The sequence below is a fragment of the Psammomys obesus genome, unplaced genomic scaffold (assembly GCF_907164565.1).
Source record: "Psammomys obesus unplaced genomic scaffold, mPsaObe1.curated_primary_1811, whole genome shotgun sequence".
In the NCBI taxonomy this organism is placed as follows: domain Eukaryota; kingdom Metazoa; phylum Chordata; class Mammalia; order Rodentia; family Muridae; genus Psammomys; species Psammomys obesus.
In genome coordinates, this window is record NW_026596117.1 from 5,367,552 (window position 1) to 5,389,309 (window position 21,758).

Sequence of the window (21,758 nt, forward strand, 5' to 3'; positions counted from 1 at the left end):
CTTATTGGAGTAGGTATGACTTGTTGGAGGAAGTGTGTCACTGGTAAGCTTTGCGGTTTCAGAAGCTCAAGCCAGGCCCAAGTCTCACTGTCTTTTCCTGCTGCCTGCTTATCCATATGTAGAACTCTCAACTCCTTCTCCAGCACCATGTCTGCCTGTAGGCCACTATACTTCTTACCATGATGATAATGGACTAAACCTCTGAACTGTAAGCCAGGCCCAGTTAAATATTTTCCTTTATAAAAGTTGCTGTGGTCATGGCATTTCTTCACAGCAATAAAACCACAACTAAGACAGTATAAAACAAGAAAAATAAAAGATGAATTTTTATAATTCATAAATAGACTCCTGCTCATAGATTCCTACTCTTAAAATGATGAACTAAGACTTATGTGGATTCAGGTAGTCAAACTCATCCCTAAAAGAATGTTTTCTTATGTATATGGGAAGGCCACATTTTATAAGAATCTATAGTGATAAGCAATCATGTCAGACTGAATGTCAAAAGCCTTTCAAGTACATCAGCACCTATTTCACAGATGGCACCAAGCATGATCAGGACATATAAACAAAAGATAAGATACCCTGTATGAGTCCATCCCAGATGCTTTTACAGCATTTGACTGTTGAACTTTGTGGAATTGCACTGTACATTAACACGATCACAAGCAGCATCTCGTATTATTGAGCAGAGCATTTCCGAATCACCAGTAGCCTCTGTTTGTATTGTGTCTCATCAGATATTCAGTCAATAGCTGAAACATTTATTCACAGCTAGTCGATTATAACACCAGGAAATCAGCCATTGAATAAACTACGCTATTAATTTTCCATTGAAGATTCATGTTTGGATGACCATGCAGTTCATAGATTTAAATGCCTGAAGGCTAATTATCCCAAAAGCCCCATTGAAAGGATAGCGTAGACTACAATTGAAAACAATCCTGCCAGAACTGCAACATGCTCTCCACCTTTCTGCAATGGGGTCCTTCTCCTACCTATCATATGTTCCCCAAAGAATGTTATGCTTCCCCAAAGGATGTTTTTCTAAAACCTTAGAAAAGCCTTAATATCTTCCTACTCACAAAAATTCATTATTTCATAAAATGAATGTAAATACAAAACTAATCCTTCTAATTTCAATGTGAAAATTAGTTTTTTGTTTTTTTTTTTTTCCTTTTAAATGGTTATCACAAAGTGCTGTTATTTTTCCCATCCTAAAGCCTTCAGACTCACAACGTCAACTCCTTATACAGGAATACTATTTCTTTCTATTCTGTGATTTTCTTTAAAAAAGAAATCCAAGTTTGAAATCAACAAGACTAAGGACCAGAATATCCTACCCCATAATATGGCACCATGGCATTTGAGACATCACCAGATGCAGAAAGCTAATTGAACTTTTCCCACCAATCTTTCATCAAGAAAGCAGGTCACAAAATTGAAAGAAAATTTCATGACCTTGTTCTGAAGCAAATTGCATATCTTCATTTGAAAGACACCTGCTCATCTTCAGAGAAGAGAATCAAAGGCCCAGTGCTCTCAAAGATCTGAGTGAATAGGACCTGTTATGCTCCCCTCAGTTTACCGAGGTTACATCACACTCACTTTGTCCAAACATACTCTTCCCCAAGCGACACGCTCCTCATCACCCCTAACACAAAAATACCTGGATTCCTCTGCTTCTCTGGGTTTCCTTTTTCAAAAGTTTCCATGTAACATAGAGGTTATATTTAATAAATTATTCTGCCACATATTTGTTATGCCGTCAATGTTTTTGTTAAAAGAGCCTTGCCCATTAGGCTAGAGATAGATATGGAGAAAAAAAAATTCTTTCCCCACCTTACAGATGGAAACATGCTGGATAAGTTTGTATGTCTGAAAATTTCCTCGCATATAGCAAAAACTTTGAATACATCCTTGAGTGGCTGAGAAGACATGGTAGACACGATATTTGGTCAAGATGAGCTCTCTAGTTCCCCATTATGATACTAACTACAGAGAGATGAGCACAACATTGATTCACCAGTATTACCTGCTAGATGCTAAAACCCTAAGGCAGAGATTGTATTTGTTTTGTTTTACACTTTTGAGGAAATGATGGATTTTGTGTCTTTTAAAAGTGGGGCAAGGGAAAATAATGTGGTCAAACTGAGCAAAGAACTGACTGACTAAACAGAGACAGATGTCACGTTCATTCATCACCTATGCTGTGCTTTTCATAACCTGAGTGATTCTCCCCTGAGGTCACCTAGTTTCTTTTGATATGATATTAGCTATGTGGCTTTCTAATTATTATTTAATATCCCAGCTTTATATTACCCATAAAATTAACAAATATGAATAGTCAGGTCGTTGGAAAAATACAAATGGACAAACTGATATTTAATATTTACATCAACCAAAGCTCTTAACAGCTTGTAGGGACAAAGCCAATGTTCTCATAATATATGTAATTGTCAATAAACCAATACGGTTTTGAACTTGTACTCCCATCTTCACAATCAGCAACTTAGCTGCTGTGATGATTTTTCTCTGAACATAAATGGATTGGCTTATATAGAACACTAAAATTTGCATGCAGAGACTATGAAGTTCAAACACAAGTCTAAGATCTCCCCTTTGTCTTAAAAAAAAAAACTAACAACAACAAACCAAAATAAAACAGCTAGGCATTGTGGTACACACCTTTAACCCCAGCATTCTGGAGGAAGAGGCAGGTGGAGTTCTGTGTGTTTAAGGCCAGCCTGGTCTACAAAGGGAGTTCCAAGACAGCCAGGGCTCTGTTACAAAGAGAAACTCTGTCTTGGAAAAAATAAACAAAAATAATAAAGAATATATATACATAGATAGATAGATTTTTAAAAAGAACAAAAAACAAAAAAACCCAACCTTCCCAAACAAAACAAGGAAAAAAAAATCCCAGGAAGACAGCCAGCTTGAATAATATGTTCTCTTTCACACTAAGCCCTAAGGCCACAAAAATTGCATTGTTTGGAAACTAAATTTTCACAGATTATATGGATAAAACTTACATTTAGATATCATCTCGATGATGAGTAACCTAGCCATAATCCGGTTGGGAGTTTTGAGTTCCATTTTGGAACAGAACTAAGATTATTTCTAACAGCCTATATTGTGTCTTTCTTTACATGACTCTGGCAATTCCGAATGAACTGACAATTATGCATACAAATCAAATCTATAAAGTGACTCTAAGAAAAAAATGGAGATGTATGTTACATCAGACTCAGCTCTTAGGTGAAAATGCCTCACACTGCATCTTACCTTCTCTCTAGTCTACATTCCTCATGCTTTACAGAACTTGGCACTATCAGCTCTCTTCTTAACACAGTCCCATTCTTTCCATTCTGAACATACTCCCTCAAGTTCCTTTAACTCAATATGGCACATTATCATTTTCACTTCGATGCCCATACATGTGATCACCAACAGAGACAATTCAACAACTTAACACATTGATAAAAACACAGAAAGTACCTGGACATAGGCTCTGCAAGAGCGCTCTCTTTTCTGAAGCTGAATCCATTAAGACAGCGGATTAAACACAGAATAGAAAAAACAAGTTAGTGACAGAAGAAAAAATAAAAAAGAAAACATCTACATAAACACCTTACTTTTGATTCACTATTTTTACAGAAGAAAATGAAGGCTATGCAGCAATATAGTGGCCAAAACCCTTTTTCAGAACAGCCCACCTAAAAAATTACAGATGGTGGAAACCCGCTGGCAGAAAGAAACCTTTGAATACATTTAGTAGAAATTAGTAGAAATCAATATACATTCATGTGAAATGATACAGGTCAGCTCCCATTAGTTATTCATTCATGAGCCACTAGTGGAGATATAAGATGTTAAGTCAATTAAGCAAAAAGTTTGGAACCCCATTATTTTAGAGAGAGTTTATATATGGTTTTCAAGAGAGCCTAGATGGTCGACGTGTGTGTTCATATTATGTGTTCATTCATACCTTCGAAAATTCTATTATAAAGAAGATAGAAATGCCCATTCATTGTAACTATTTAAGCCAAGGGGACAAATACCAAGCGTCAGACAACTTCAGATTAATAGAGTGTGATTCATTTCCTGACTTACTGCTTCTTTTATTTCTTAAAGAATTCCGTTAGACAGTCTTTGGCCAAAATGGAAAACATTTCAGAAACTGGTGGCATAAGAAGCTTGATTTAATTTGTTTTTGTTGACACAAGTTTGTATTCAGGCCTAAATATTTTCTCCTGGTGCTAAAATGAATAATCAATAACCCTTCATTCACACTGTTTAAATGAGTGACCCAAATGTTTACAAATCAGACTGTGGGATTTCATCTCCTTTTCCCCCCGTGTTTTTCAGTTCCCTTGGTCATTAGCCTCAAGTTGCAAAATTGATTTATTCATTTTTAGGGAGCAGCTTTTTGCGTAGCTAATACTGAACCAACTCTAACTCATGCTTTCTTCAATGAGGGAGCAGTAACTGCTGAAGAATGAAGTCAGGAATGAGTGCAAGTGAATCACCAGCACTGTCATTCAGATCACTGACTCACATCACAGTAATGTAGGGCTCTGAGCCCTCCAGAATTTCAATGTGGAGTGCAATTGATTTGTACCTAGTTGACTTTGCAAATCTGATGGGCTGGAACTCCTTGGGGGTGGGGGTAGGGAGGGAGTAGGAATCACAGGAAATGAGAGCAAGCCAGCAAGCACATGAGTAACCTTTGCCCTCCCATCTCCCTACCCCTTCATGCAAATTAACATATGACAAAGTGCATTATATAAACAATTGAAGAGAGCCAAATGAGAAACAAAGGAGGACATTAAAAAGCCTCAGGAATGGAAATCTGCCCATTATGTAGTTATTTGATATTCAGCCTAGGCAAGCTGATTAGCTGTAGCCAGTTAGAATGTGACATTAATTGCCGGCTTTACCTGATAGCCTCAGACATCAACACCACTTTTAAATAAAAATACAAAGTATTGCAATAACAAGCCATGTTATGGATATGTAACGTTAATAGAAATCAGTACTCCCAGCCCATTATAATAAGAATAGCTAGCGGCCATATTCATTAGTAGCATCAAGTCAACTAGGGTAACAACACTCAGATCACAGCATGCCAGACCATATAGGCATCTGTCCATTACTCCATAGGGGCTTGGTTGTGATTCTGTCAGGATACAAGTGAAAAAACAAAAACAAAACAAAAAATAAAACCCACCAATAATTCCTTCTTGTTCATCATGACAAGGAAACCTAAAGGCCAAAATTGTGCTTACCAAAAAAGAAACTGCAATAAGAGCTATCTGCCAGATAAAAATCTAGCTTTTTAATGTTGAATGATTACTATATAAAAACATTTCTTCCTTTTAATGAATAGCGATTTTTCCCCACTAAAACAGAGAACTACAGTCAGTAAAAGACAAATCTATAATGTCTTTTTTTTTCCTTTTTCAAAAGGGAAATGTTTTCAAAATTAATTTCTTAGAGGAATATTAGCCTTCCACTGTCAAAATCTTCTATTTTTAAAGTTGGAAAGACTATGTTAATAGTCCAGGTCATGAAATTCAGTCATACCTTTTGGGAGCATCTTCATTTGATGCTATTTGATACCATGAGGTTAGTCTACTATGTAATATTTATATATATATATATATATATATATAAATTATTAATATGTAGCAAGTTCTTTCTGTTTATAATTTATATGAGATATTTATGCAAATAAAATGTTTACTAAAATATGAAAAAAATCATAAATGTAACATATTTAAATTTGCTTATTTAAAATTAAAATTTACAGAAATAAAAGTCAAAATTTCATTGGTTATGGAACAAAAATTTGAGTCATTTAAAAATTAAATGAAGTATATATTCAAATCCAATTTCTTGCCCTAGCAGTATTTAAAAGTAATATTAACTAGGTTAAAAAATCCAGTGGGGGGGAAAAATCTAATGAATTTTGATATCTTTTGTTAATTCTTTTTCAATCTCCACTTTCTAACTGAACACTCATAACGCTATCCATTGTATTGACAGAGGAGTTTATAGACAACAATAACCAGCTGCATTCATCCACACTAAGTTTACAATTTAACATTAAAGAAATTGAGAACGTACTACCACAAATAGCACAGCAAATATAAACTACATATGTGGCACATATTTCCTAAAGTTAAGAGTCAAAATAAGGCTGTAATTACAGTGAAATAGTAAAGTCAACTGAATGTAATTATTGCTTCTTTTTGAACCATGCAACTCGAAGGAAGAAAAAAAAAAAACATAAGCAAGAATGTGTCACTGACTTTACTTCAAACTGAAAGGGCTGAAGTTCTCACCTTGTTCAAGCTGCGTGCCGCACTGTCTTTTCCTCCTGGCGTCAAATTCCTGAGCTGTACATCCAGGAGGCCAACCAGCTGGTCCATGGCACGAACTGAGTAGGTGATGTCCCCAGCATTCAAATGATTTCTAGTCTGTTCCGCCAGCTCTCTAGCAATATTGGCAGCTGTTTCTCCAGATTTTAGCTATAATTTTTAAGTAGAAAGGCAAACATGTTTTCCATAAGTATTTTCATTGGTCTCTCTTAACAATTGCTTTTGTGCGTTAGAATTACCGAGACAAGAAACAGTTCTTAAAACACCACCCTTACCTCACAGCACTCCACAACGTTTCCTGATAACTCATCTTCATCCTCAAAGCCTGACTTTAAAGTTATGTCTTCAAGAGGCTTTTTTTTTTTTTTGAGAGAAATTCTTTTTAAGTTTTATTTCTCACCTCAGTTAGTCGTCCTGGTGGTTAAACCTGAGGTATGTCCCACTATTTTCTCTGTCAATCTCTACGCTGAAATTTGATGAGAGCTTCTTTTGGGTCCCTATTCTATACTCTCAGAGGCTGTCCACACTTCCCTCATGGCAGGATGAGCACTTCGAGAACAGTGTGAGTGCAGAGTGAACTCACCAGTTTCTAAGGTCTGTGAGATTCACTCTCAGTAAAATCCCTGCTTTCCAAGTGATCTTGAGCCTCTTGCAAAACACGTAACAAGTTTTCTCCCAACACATCAAGTAGAAGATTATCCCTTGGTTTCCTGTATTTTCCCTTTCTGAAACATGTTGATTTTTAAAATACATTCTAAAAATAATATGAAATCTAAAGATGTTAAGGGAACTGAGGACAATATTCTGTGACTTCCTGAATAAACTTGACAGACGAGAAAATGTGCAAATTCACTCATAAGAATGATGTAGGAAAGGAAAACAACAGTGCCAAAATACCTGGGCCCAAGGGGACCTGCAGAGACAGATACTCCAACTAAGGACCATGCATGGAGAGGACTTAGACCCCCTGTTCAAAGGAAGCCCATTGGCTGCTCAGTTTTCCTGTGGGTTCCCCAGTAATGGAAAAAGGGACCGTCTCTGACATGAACTCAGTGGCAGGCTCTCTGATCACCTCCCCCTGGGGGTGTGCAGCAGGCCAGGCCACAGAAAAAGATGATACAGCTAGCCTTAATGAGACCTAATAGGTTAGGGTCAGATAGAAGAGGAGGAGGTCCTTCCCTATCAGAGGACTGGGGAAAAAACATAGGGGGAGAAAAGAGAGGGATGGTGGGACTGGGAGGAGACAAGGGAGGAGGCTGCAGCGGGGATACAAAGTGAATAAATTGTAATAAATAAATAAATATATAGCTAAAATTAAATTAAAAAAGAATGATGTGGGAAATACCTTAAGAGGTAAATAAGTACCACTTTCCAGTTCCTTTATGTTTATTATCCCTTCTTAAATTTATAGAGTTATATTTGAATAATATTTTAAATTTCTAGAACAATGATACAGCATATATTCACAATAGAGAAGAATATAATAAAAACTTTTCCTATAGATTCTATTTTCCAGCGAGTGCCTTAACCACGCACCTCTCTAAATTATAATCTAGCCATCACTATTTGATGGGCATTTCATTATACTCACTATACGAGTGTCATTATTTAAGGATTAGTTTTCTCATTTTGTTATGTTATATAAGGTTACCAGTCTAGATTATAAAGAAACAAACAAACAAAATCTTCTTTTTAAATTGTCTCCCAACGATTGTTCAGGGTCATACAATCTGATAAGAGAAGTTAGGGAAGTAGGGTCCACTCAAGGGTCCTTCATGTGCACCTGATTGGAACATCTGTGTAATTTAGAATCACATTCATAGACACACACACACACACACATGAAAAACCTAAAGTGAAGTATAATAATAGCAAGCACTGGCAACTTCTTGAAAATGAATGTCAGCCCCATCAACTACTGCCCAGAGTGTATAATTACATAGCTCCTGTAAAGAGAAAACTATTGATGCTTAGACTTGTTGCCATCGGATGTAAGAAATAATCTCCAGATGTCAAAAAAAATGAACATTAAAAGACATCCAATCAAGCTTGTGACTAGAATCAAAAGAGGCTCTGACTTTATAGAATTGCTCAGTTATAAATGTACAATGTCAACAGTTTAAAAGTAGGAAGGAGATTAATACTGTTGATACTGGTTTTTAAGATACACTGCTAGAAGCATAACACTTATAAAACATTTCAAGTATATGCATATATATATATATTTATGTGCGTATGCTTATATATATTTATATGATTATACTTAAATATACCAAAGCTTGGCAACTCAGAAATAAAAGAAAAATCCTTATTGCTAATGTTTAAATAAAAAAACATTAACATTATATAAAAGATATTAAGGTATTATTACTGTTAAATTAAAGTTATTGTTAAAGTATAGTTAATCAGTATTTTGCAGAAATTATTGAAATAAAATTAAACACAAAAATAGAGTGTATCTAGCAATTTCTTTAGGGTTTTTATATTTAAAATTTCTATTTAGTTTCTTTGGAATGTACAAGCCTACTCTTTAATATTCTTATATCGTTGGTTTTGGGAATAAAATGCAAAAGAGGGTTATGGTTATACTATGTACAGCTGTAAAACACTGAAAATAAATGAACTTCACCCTTTGCTCCATGACTAAAATGTCTGTACCACTGTGTTAAGAATTGTGAATATAGTAGTGAAAAGGATAATCTTAAGTGCCTACATGTACTTAGTTTTATTGGATGGAATACAGGAACCCTGTGAAGTAGAATTGTAAGACTTACCTGGAATGTGTGTGGGTACAAAATAAGTTAGGAAATGCTTCTCTTAGGACAGTTTAATTTGAAATGCAATTAAAAAGAAGAGGTTAGAGATAGAAAGAAGGAATAGTCCGTAGGAGGGAGGAGCATGAAGCCCAAGGCTAGCTGCACCTAGGGTACAGCAGCTGGAGTTGAGGCAGCTGGGGAAGTGAGCTCTGAGAAGAGGAAACAGTTCCCTTGTTCATGAAAATGTTGAAGGAATCGGAAGATGCTATCCAGATTTGCACTTGTATGATAGCTCAAAAGATACATTAGCAGAATCAAAAGTGAAAGGAAGGAGCCAGGGGTGACTTAGGTATAGGTTAAGCCTGGGCGTATGAGAAGTGTGCACTGAGCTGAAGAGAAATTTTCATGGACACTTTCCTGGTCTCCTGCCTACTACATGTGGAGTGGGAAGTAGGAGGGTACTCCTACCAGGCTCTGTTTTCCATACTTTGATGGTGACACCACTGAGTGGGTTTTTCCACTGCTCCCACAATCCGAGTGAGATTTCCTGGTGATCTTCTCTGCTCACATTCTCTTCACTGGCTTCTGGAAGATCTCTGATAACCTTATTTTTCTTACTTTAGTTATGTATTACAATGACTTAATTCTATACTAAAGTGCATACTTTTTTTAATCTGCTTTATCTTTTTGCAGAGGCATGTTTGAAATAAACCTTTCCCAAGCTTAAAAAAGTCATTAAATGCCTCTAAAATAGTTGTCATTAAATGTTACTAAAGTTATTTCATATAATGTATATATATATATATATATATATATAAATTTCATGAGTTTTATAAAGATTAGTAAATTGATGCCTATATTGATGTGGTAGGATTATACATGGGACTTGATCAGTGGAGAGGAGCAAAGCTGTTGTTTACTATTATAGTTATGAATAAATAGATACTATGTTCACATACTGTACCCTCTTAAATGTTGACACAAGCAAAGCAATCTTAATTAAAAGTTTCTATCAGCTTTGAGATTTGTTATGAGAAGTACTTGTTACCCATTAATAAGGAGTAGAAATTCAAACAGGATAGACACCAGAAGCAGTGAAAGAGAGGGAACAGGATGGAAGCCTATTATAGAGAGTCCTCTGAAAGGCTCCACCAACAGGGTATCAAAGCAGATGCTGAGACTCATAGCCAAACTTTGGGCAGAGTGCAAGGAGTCTTATGGAAGAAGGGGGAGGTAGAAAGACCTGGTGTGGACAGGAGCTCCACAAGGAGACCAACAAAGTTAAAAAATCTGAGCCCAGGTGGTTCTGATGTACCAACCAAGGACCATGCATGGAGAAGACCTAGACTCCCTGCTCAGATGTAGGCAGCTCAGTCTCCACGTGGTTCCTGAGTAAGGGAAGCAGGGTCTGCCTCTGGCATGAACTCAGCTGCCTGTTCATTGATCACTTCCCTCTGAAGATGCAGTCTTGCTAGACCACAGAGGCCACAGAAGTAGTGTTGATGAGATGTGATAAGCTAGGTGCAGACAGTAGGAGAAGAGAACTCCCACTTTCAGTGGACTAGGAGAAGGGATAAGGGGGAATAGAGAGGGAAGGTGGGACAGGGAAGAGTTGAGGAAGGAGGCTACAATCAGGAAATAAAATGAATAAATTGTAAAAATAATTTAAAAAATAGAATATATAGAAGAAAAATCTTTAAATTTAATAAAAGAAAAAATAAGGAGTAGAAAAATATATAGAAATTGCTTACTGCATTACTATATAGGACTCTTTCTTTGAGGAGTATCTATTTTATCTACTCTATTCTACTGTGTATCTGAGCCAAGTGAGTCTATGCACAAATTATAAGCATCTAAGAAGAAATAAATTAAGTAAGCCCAAAGTTTTGGAAACTTTAAATAATCAGAATGTTGATTATTCTTGATCACAAGCTTGAATAAATCTAGAATCAACTAACAAATATACCTCAGGGAAAGTATATGAGGGTGTGTCCAGGAAGATTTAAGTATGTAACAGAGACCCTTCTCAGGGTCTTCCTCCCTCATCTCCTTCCATACTCCTCCCAAAGTCCACCGATAGGGGAGGTCCTGCTTCCCTTCCCTCTGACCCTAGCCTATCAGGTCTTATCAGGGCTGGCTGCATTGTCTTCCTCTATGGCCTGAAAAGGCTATAAACCCCACCCCAACCCCCCTCAGGGGGAGGTGATCAAAGAGCCAGCACTGAGTTCAAGCCAGAGACAGCCCAGGAAGCAGAGTGTTTTAAAGATAGAGCAGATAACTTGAAGTGGCCTGTGCCTCCTTGAGCCTCCAGTGTTCAAGCTGATGGAGAGATGTCAAAGATTCATCTGAGAACTTCATAAATTTAAATCATTGTTATAAATTCCAGTTTACCCAATTCTTTAATTTGAATGCAATTATAATATATCCTAACTTTATAGATCCATCAGGATTAAGCAAAATCGCTTTGGAAGAACAAGACCTATTTATTATAAAACAAAACATTTCCTCCATGAATCAAATGGGCAACAGCTGTCTCGTCTTTAAAAGGAATTATCTCTTTTGTCCTAAGATTAGCAGGGCTGTGGAGGAAAAAAGGGAATTAACTATCATTATCAGTTCAAGTCACTCAGTAATTTCTGCAATGAAATAGCCCAACCATATTCAGAAATTATCATGAAAACACTCAGCTTTCTAGGTGAATTATTATTGAATTTATATTAACCCCTCGGCTAAGTATCTAGGGGACTTTTTTTTTTAATTTGTTAATGTAAAAAGATATGCTGCTAATCTCTTAGTCTGATCACATCCAGTGAGAGTTATTTGCCCCGGGGTCTGAGCTGCATTGTAATAAAATCAAAGGACATAAGAGCTGTGGCAGGAACAGTGCTGAAATTGGAGGCACGTCATTATGAATAGCAACGAGTATGGAGATGCATATGTTAGAGAGTCACGGAGTCAGTAAAAAATACGATTCTCCCTTGATCGACAGTGCACACATAGTTACAGCTCATTTGCTATATGATCTAGTGGGTATGTATTTATGGATTATTGTACAGAATATTATGGAGGATAAGCCTGGTTAAAAACAAACACAGAAAAGAGCAAATGGCACAGGCAGGCTTTTAGGAAGGCCATCATTTGCAATATTTCTGAGGAAAAAAAAAAAAACATCTTTCAGAAATTCCACAGCATAGCTAATGTGCTATTGCTGGACTCTCCGTTTTAAAAGTGTATAAATCCACATAAATTGCTGTAATAAGGATCCATCCCATAGCCCTTTTGGCATAAATGCACATCTGGTCTCTGTTTGTAATGAAATCTATTCAAAGCCCCACAGTGCATTAATAATAAAAATGTTCAACATATTGCAACTGAATAAGCCCAAATTTGAATCTGAAGATCCCGTCACACATGTGTGTACTTTTAGCACTGATAAATGACTAGGTTACACAACATTCAGCTAGTGGTTTAGAATTCCAGAGGTAGAATTTTCTATATTATTTTATTATTTCCAGAGAAAAGATTAATATGTATGTAAGCTTAAATTTCTTGCTTGCCTGATGGCTAATGCATCGATGTTCGTATCTGCAGCTCAGTATGATAGAAATTTGAATAATAATAAACTTACTATAAATGATAATGCCTGGCTTAGAGTATGGATTTGCAATTCAAAGACAAGAGAATCTTGGAATTAGCACATCATGTATTAGAGGCTGTCTTTTAAATTGAAATCCTATTAAAATGAACTGTTGTAGATTACTTTTTTAAAGTATCCTATTTGGTTTTCAGCACTAGTAATCAACCACAAAGGGACACAGCCTGCTGAGCCTCCCTCGAGGGTTTCATATTTACCTTCTGTGTTATGTGATTGACCCAAGGAGAAGAGCAGTTGCTGAGATCTGGTCCTTGGGGATCCCATGTTCCTTCAGGAGCAAGGCATAGGTAAGTGGATACACCTACAGAAAGAAAGAGGCACTCCTGTGTCAAACACTCAGATCATATGTTGTAAAATCACTTTGCTATACACACACTTAAGCACAGGCAAAACTTAGATAATTGCATTGAGATACAAAACTTTGAAAGTAAATGGCATTGGGGCAAGTGTCAAAGAACTAACTCAAGGAATGCAGTGTTTTAAAGAAAAAAAATTTTTTTTGGCAACTATGATGGGTGTGGGGGAGAATTTCATGAACTAAGACCAGGGGGAGCATTCTTTCATGGACCTTTTGTTCGGTTTGCAAGGGTAAGATAATATTAGCAATGCAGGGTGTTAGGAAAACAAGGCAAGAAGGCCATTTCAAGTAGAGGAAATATGTCGCCTTTGGGAAATGTCAAAAATTTTGAATGGGGTTTCTGATGTTTGAAGAAATTGTATTTAATGAATCTGGAAAGGCAAGAAAGCTGGGCCATAAAGCCCCTTGTTCTACTATGTTAGGAATTAGTGAAGATTATTAAGAAGAAAAGAATGATTAGATTCAGGTCTCAGTGTTCCTGATGGAATAGAGGATGGATCTGAATGGGGCTGTGGTTAAAGTGAGACAGCTAAGAGTAGATTTCAATGCAAACCTGTGAAGGCTTGGCCTTGGGGTCTAACAAGAATACAGAGAGCTATGAAATTAGGGTTCAGGTATACTAGCAGTACCATTTAAGCCTTGGGAGAACTTCAGAAAAGTTCCATTAAAACTCTTCCCCAATTTTCCCAGAACAGAACAATGCCATTTCAGTAGTGTAATGTGTTTTCAAATAAAGGTTTTTACGAATGTTCACAGAAACCGTCTGGAGCAGCAAGGTTGCTATCACTTCTGTTTTGGAGAAGAAGGAACTGAACTTGAAAGTAAGAAAGAAGGAAGTCTTAAGTAGCTTTCTGGTTCTGATACAGCAGAAAACTTTACAAACAAATATTCCCACACCTTTTCAGAAAGAGACAGAGGGTGCTGAATTTTTAAGCATGTTACTAACATTAAAAAATGGGCACTTATAAAAACTAGGACAATCTGTGGTGTCCTCAGCACTCGGTGCGTTATGGCATCTGAAGAACCCAAGTGAATAATATCCAAAGACAGTCCACAAGAATACATGGACATACAGCATTTCTATCTGTATTTTATTTATATGTTTTGAATATGCAATATTTGTTGGCTTGTCAAGCATTACGAAGTTCAGTGCAATGGAGAAGAAAAGCAGAGTATTTGTCTTAAAATGGTAACTGTGATGGCACCTTGGAATATTAGGGATTATGGCAGAAATAAAACAGATCCAGGGGTATCTATTTCTTAATTATCTCCTGGAAGACGCAGAAGAGAGTGTTCTTTTTTTTTTTTTTTTTTTTTTTTTTTTTTTTTGAGGAGAGTGTTCTTAATGGGTGCTTGTGAGCAGGAGATGGCACCTCCCAGCCGGCTCATGACTAAGTCAGGTACCTCTGGCCACGAGAGAACAACTGCGTAATTAGTGAAAAAGATTCATGCTTTCCGCCTTTCAAAATGTAAGATGTGATCCATAGTCAGCAGGTAATGGGGAAGTCCACACTCCTCAGTTTCTGCTACCAATCCTACCCACTGTCGAAAAACACAAGACAAACTGGAAGCAATCCAATGCCAGTTCAGGGATGTTGCTAGGAGTATCTGGCTGTGTGGAGCGACGCCTGATCCCAAGGACCAACATTAAAAGGAAAACTATTACTCAGGGCTACTGAGTCCTCACCTGTGACTTCTGCGGGTTCTGTTACCAAACGCTGACAATGCAGCACTCATTTGGTTAAGCTCATAATCTAATCAAATCTTAATAAGTAAAACAAATGGTAACAACCAAAAGCAGGGGAAGTAAGAGGAGAAGAGTAAACAAGAAAGGAGAAACAAATAAACGAAAAGGAAAGGAAAGAAAAGAACATAATGAGAGTGAATCTACATACAATCAAGGAAGCCCCTGGGCTAGCCTGGCCGGGACAGGCTTACCTATGGTTCCTGCTGGGCATGGCTGCTTTGCTACTTGCCCCTGACGGGTCTTAAACCACATGATTTCTCGGGCTTCCACGGCCTCGCAGCTCTCTTCCATAGCTGGGATTTGGGAGGCTGCTGACGGCAGATGCGTGGTGACGTCGTCCAGCACCTCCACCGCAGGGGATGGCGTGCTGGTACTGCGGTTCCTCCTGCCGGGCAAGGATGGGGTGGTACTCCTCCCTAAGTTCCAGGTTGTGGTCCGGAGGGTGGTGCTGGTGGTCGTGCTGCCCATGCCCAAAGGTCCTGTGGTAGATACTCCTGAAACACAGTTGGAAAACAAAAACGAAAACAAAACCACCTACATTGCTTGCTCACGGTAGGGCCTCAGGAAGATTAGAAATCACTTTTATTTTACAACTAAAAGAATGTTGAGGCGCTAGAAATCCGTGAGCTCGTTTTCCTTTTAAACATGGCAAAAACATGCCAGTACCAAAGCATCATGATGCCTCTTAAGTATCAAAACAGCTGTTTGACGTCTGCCAAGCACAGGCTTTTAAGGTTTCTTTCTTTCTTTATTTGTTTTTTTTTCTTCGATCATACTTTTTCTTTTAATCACAGAAGACAAAGTGACAGCAGAGTGAGACTCTCTGTAAGCTTCTTAATGCCCCGAGCCTTCCCCACAACAGAGAATTAAAACCTTAAACCTTCTACTTAGAATTTTTAAGCTTGGTAGGGAGAAAAGCAAGGCAAAATATTATATTCATATTAGATGTTATGTTTTGAATGTGAACGGTTCACCACGAGTTCATTTGTGAAAAGTTACTCCACGGATGGCGACCCTGGTTTGAGAAATTGTTCAATTTGTAGGAAGTAATGGCTAGCTAGAGGGAGTAGGGCCAGTGAGGGTGGGTATGGGGGAAGGAAGACCTATGGGTTCTGTCTGTGCCCAGTGTTCTCTGCTCTCTGCTTCAAGGAAAGAGATGGGAGCAAGCTGATTCACACTCCCACTGCTTTGCACAGAGCTACTTTTTGTCATGCCTTACTGGCCATGATAGATTAGACAGATTACAGACTACATGATCAAACCAAGGGTAGATCTTCTCTTACAATAACTACTTTATTAGATAATGGAAGTATAACAAAGGCAAAATTATAAAAAGACGGGGAACGGAAACAAAAATACTTAGAGGATCAAACAATCGATAAAAAAGAGGCCACAAATTTTCAGGAGACCGCGGAGGCATATGTGGGAGGGCTAGGAGAGAGGAGAGGGAAGGAAAAATATTGTAATTATATTAAAATCTCAAAATGAGCAATTATGAGTAAGATCTCTTAGTACATATTATTTGAGTACCTAGTGGTCTCCTTGCATACTTTCAGAACTGTCCTAACTTTAAAAAACAATCAAATTTGAATTATTAATGTAACTTGAAAGTACATTCATAAGTACATTAGTTTTAAAGAATATTTTCATATGAGTAAATGCTCTCTAAGTGCCAAGATGGTCATATTCATTGACCAGATCAATGAATGTGAAGTACATCAAAGTTATCTACTATCAATAAAGGAATACTCATTAACAAAATCCTGTTTCTGGGAAGATACATTCATGATTTTACTGTGGCACTATCAAAGTGCCACAGTATACACACATTACATTCTAGCACTAGAAGTCAAAACTACCTGCTTAGCTTACTGACAGGACACTACGGGGACACTGGCCCTATCCTGGTGCAGGCTAACTCATCCTAAGAGGGTTCAGGAAGTCCTATGACAATCTTGTTGTCATTAATGGTCTACCTGACATAAATTAACTGCATGGTGACAAAAGTCTGATTGTCAATGACTCAGTTGTCCCAGAGGACATTCCACCCTCATCAGAGAGAATTTGCTGTGCATAAAACTTCCCAACCCGTATGGCACAGGACCGATATGGCACAGGGTATTGATTTCCAAACAACAGATCTCTGTAATTGTCGCATTCCTATCCTGATGCTCTCTGACTTCATGTTTTGCTTGCCTTACCTTCTCATTTTTCCGCTTTCTCTCTGTTTTCTTTGTATATGAAAGTAAATGGGCAGGGGGCAGGGGGAATGGTAGTGTAGGCAGCTATAACTACAACTGCTTCAGGTCGAGACAAAAAGGCAAAGTATCTCTTTTCTATTCATCTCCCAAGTATATTATGTGCTCCAAATTTTGTCTCTTTTTTTTCCATCTGAAACCCCTGTAGGTTTTCCTTTCTTTCCCCAGTCACTGATATGTCAGGAGTCCATCACTGCTGTTGAATGGATACAGTACGGTTTTGACTGTTTTTCTGATCAGAGTAGAATGGTCATGCTCTTCAGTGTTTATTGCTCCAAAATAAAAGATCAGCGCTCATAAAATATGACAATTAATCCTGATATTTGCTATGGATTAAGTAACTTTTAATAAACCGTTTCAAAATGCTTTAGATTAGAAACAACAAAACGTGACTAACACATATTTAGAAATCAGCAAAAATGCATCAAAACATCGGGAGGGAAGAATAAATTGAAAATTAGACACTGAACACTACTAAGCATTCATTTTCATGTCAATGTGTTTTCACTGAAATGCAAGAATATTTTGATTTTTTTTTCCAGGTGACAATTTTTTTTTTGACTTCTTGCTACTGGGAGAATGTTAAAGCAGTAGTTAAAAGCGAATCCCATGCGTTCTCTCTTTAATTTAAATAAAACCAGTTCTCATTTGTACTTGTGCAGGACCCCTTAGAGGAACTGTTAAGCTTTTTGACAGGGACTATAATCTTTTCATTGATAATGAGCTGTAGTTTTTATTTCAAACAAAGCCTTTCTCGTTCTTTGTCTTCTTAAGTTTGGTCACGTAAAAATGGAGACTTGTAGAGTTACCGGTTACTAGCTAAATAATCTTATGCTCAAGTTAACTTGTTTGTGAACCTCTTTGAGCCAGAGGGGAAAAATACTTTTTGAATAGAAACTGTTTTTTTTTTTTTTTCAGTTGTCTTCTTTCTGGAGAATTATACAGGCAATGCAGAATGCTTTCAAGATGAGTGCCTTTTTAAAAACTGGATATTTTAATTAGCATGTAACTAGGAGGAAGATTAATTCAGCAATAATTTTCTGTATAAAAAGTAAGTAGCTGTACATATATATGTACAGGACAACGGCAAACTGCTGCAGGAGTTTTACTTGTGACCCCAGCCTTAAATTTTTCAAATAGATCTTTTAGTAAAGATTAAGTATGTGCATCACTGTATTCTAGTTTAGTGATCCAGAGTTTTGAGGACTACATTATCAGAGCAAAACATTTTAGAAATAATACCTCCGTGTCATAGAACTTTTTCTTCTCTTTTTTTTCTAAAATTAACTCATTCAGAGCATTTCTACCTTTCCCCAGAGAGATTTCTTAGAGTAAAAACTAAACTGTTTTCCTCTCTTTTTCAACATCTTTCATGGTTTCTGCATATTCTCCAAACCAAACAAGACCATCTTTTCTTCATGCTCCAAGCCCTTCAGGAGCTTCTCCAGGTCATTGTGAATCCCTTTTATCTTTTCACGCATTATTTAAACCAGACAAGATCCATAGTCCCACAACTTTGGTCTCCTCTGTCACAGGACCTTTGTCCATGCTTTAGAGTGTCCCTGATCCATTTCCATCTCACCACATCCCTATCTCTGCTTTGAATCACAGATTATAAGGCATACAACTCCATCAAAGAGCCTTTCCAAAGTCTCTAAGCCTGGCTTATATCTAGCACATGTTTTGTTCAAATTATTTCTTCTGAATTTGGCCTTACCAAAGGTAACTATGCTCTAATTTCACAGGCTGAACATCAGAGAAAGGTCAGATGAGGAAGCAATACAACACAGAGGATCAGCAAACAACGGTGAAGACTATGCAAATGAAAAAACACATGACAGAGCTAAATGTCTCCTAATGAACAGTCTAGAAAATGTACCATATAAACGAATCCATGCTAATTACTAAAGAAAACCACTGGAGAACACAAAGAGTAAAGAACCAACACCAAAACCAAACCAAACCAATCAACCAAACAAACAAACAAACAAAAAAAACAAAACTCAAAACCTCCTCAGCTCAGACATCCAGAATTTCTTTCCTTGTAACTGTATCACTGAGAACTGCCTAAAAGCAGATTGTCCAATTCATTTGGAATTTAAATAGAACAACAGTCGATTTTCCCCACCACCTATGCTCTCTCCTCCCAGCTTTTTTCTGCTTCCTGTCATACCAGGATCCCATGGGCTCTGTTTGATGCCTGCTTTGGGTAGAGTAAGTACTAGGGAGATACATGATGTCCCTTGAGCTTGTGAAAGAACTTGTCTTATTGATAGATTCTGACAAAAGAAAAATGCGAGCCCTCAGAAATGCTGTTGCTTGCTGGTTTCCAGGGCACATCACATGCTACAAGACAGTCTTTATAGTCCATGAGGGTGATGTGACAAGGTCTCAGCGGATGCTGTGGTACCCTCTCACCTGAGGACAAAGCAAGCTTAATCAGTGTGCTAAGTGTCTGGGTGCTGCGTATCTTACAAAGGTTACTACGTGAAAAAAAAGTTAGTCTGAGTGACTATTTAACATTTAGCGTTTGGTTCTAGATGAAGATTTTGCTTCTTTACCATTATTACTTTACCCAATGTGTTATATAATAGCTAAACAAAATACCATATTGTTTCCCTTCATAGTCTTAATCCCCCCACACAAAAACACAGAAAAATCCCTTCAGTTCTCCTGGCTTGTGATATGTATTGTCTATACTCAAATTTTATAGTCAAAACTAAAATAAAACTAAGCTTAAATAAAAACTGACTTTTTTCTTTAATTTTTTTTCCTCTGTCCTGCTTACTTAAAAATCTTACTTATAATGTTAGTGCAGGTTTTGTAAGATATACAAACAGAAAGTGTGAAAACTGATAATTTTTATACTGATTGATGTTTTACAATAGGTTTGTACATTTGTTATTTCACATAATTACGGCCACAATTAGAGTAATTAATATTATAAATTATTAATTTTAAAATGAGACAACATGACATCAAACAGTAAACAAATCATTATCATATAATTGGGAAGTTAATTGTTCTCTTGTTGCATATCTTATATTTATAATACTTTGCTATGAAGAATGACCTTTGGCTATGTGCATATCTGATATTCTAGTACTGGGAGGTAGTGGCCAGATAATCATATAATCCAGCATGGACTGCATAATGAGAGCCTGTGTGAAGCAAACAAGAGCCTTTGGTTCACATCAGCAGTAGAATGCTTTTCTAACACCAGAAACCCTAACACCAGAAACCATCAAATGAACAGAAAAAAGTCTGCCATTATGAATTGCCATAGCTTTTACAATTATCCATCTTATGTAAGCTTTTAATACTGTAGTGGAAGAATAAAAAGATTCTAGCAAGGCATTACTATCCTTGATTATACAACACTCACCATCTGGGATAAACAGCCTTTTAAAGATGTAATATTTAAGACAGAGAAGAAAGCTATGCAATCTTAATGTAATGTTTTTTTCTATTGAAAAATCCTACAGCTTTTTTTTCAGTTCTCCATTTTCTTCTTCCCTCTCTTCAATGCACTACTCTCTTCATGGTTTTCCTGTTACGAATGTTTATTTTGTATTACCCTCATTTCAATGGACAACATTCTGGCTGACTGCAAAAGCACTTTGTGCTCTGCACTTGCCAAGTGTTCATTTGAATCCAAGGTCCATTACTAAAGCAAGCCTCCCGAGGGCCCAATAGAAGAAACAAGAAAGTTAAAACCATCTCAGTGCTGAGCATGGCTTTTGGCTGTGTGTGCAATGCTCAAGGTAGAAAGATGTTCTCTTTGACCCCCATGGGTAGCAATAGGTGGCAGCATATTTGATTAGACACAGTCTTAAAAGTGAAACATTGATATTACCCATCAAAAAATTATCCATTCCTTTCAGAATTCATTTGTAGGTGGTAGCTGCATGGCCTCTTGAGAGTGGAACACCACAGACTACCAGCCATGTGGAGGCATATTTATTTCTGTAATTTGAGCCACTTACATCTCCTGTTTCTCCCTAAGGATATTATCTTTATTGTAAATAGAAGAAATTAAGTGTTTTAATAAACATGAAATTGTAATGGCCTCATTATATATGATAATAAGTGAAAATATAAGATTTTTAAGAGACTCTTCTTTAAAAATATCTGCTGCATGTTAGACCCCACAAAGTCCGAAACCACTAAATTTTTTATGCTATAATAATGCTGCCATTACTTTGGGGCACCTATACTTATTTTTTTTAATTTTACCTATACTTTAATTGTGTTCCAAATAGACTGGGTGGATATACTCATCTCCATTAGGGAGATGACAGAGTCAATCAATTCTCCTAAGTTTAATTCCTGCAAGTTTATAGAAACTTCATATAGTTTTACTGGCAACTATACATAATTGTTGATTGACAAGACCTGGATTCAAATCCAGATCTATCAAAATCTCTTCCTGTCTACTAGGACAATGCTGATGTGGCAAATATACTGAATATTTATATATATTTAATACCTGAGCAAATATACAATGCATTTTGGTATTAATTAGTACCAAGAACTGTTTATATCTATCTGTCTATCTATCTATCTATCTATCTATCTATCTATCTATCTATCTATCT

At 37.0% G+C, this 21,758-nt stretch overlaps 1 protein-coding gene across 1 annotated transcript in view; it reads right to left on the reverse strand.

Moving 5' to 3' along the window:
- The window catches only part of Adgrl3 (adhesion G protein-coupled receptor L3), a 736,167-nt gene that overhangs the window by 128,455 nt on the left and 585,954 nt on the right, over positions 1-21,758 (reverse strand). Inside the window, exons 10-13 of the mRNA XM_055629463.1 lie at positions 15,094-15,396; positions 12,995-13,098; positions 6,351-6,536; positions 3,502-3,540 (exon numbers count right to left, since the gene is read on the reverse strand). Of these exons, the coding sequence (XP_055485438.1) occupies positions 3,502-3,540; positions 6,351-6,536; positions 12,995-13,098; positions 15,094-15,396 (632 nt within the window). The remainder of the gene's footprint in view (positions 1-3,501; positions 3,541-6,350; positions 6,537-12,994; positions 13,099-15,093; positions 15,397-21,758) is intronic.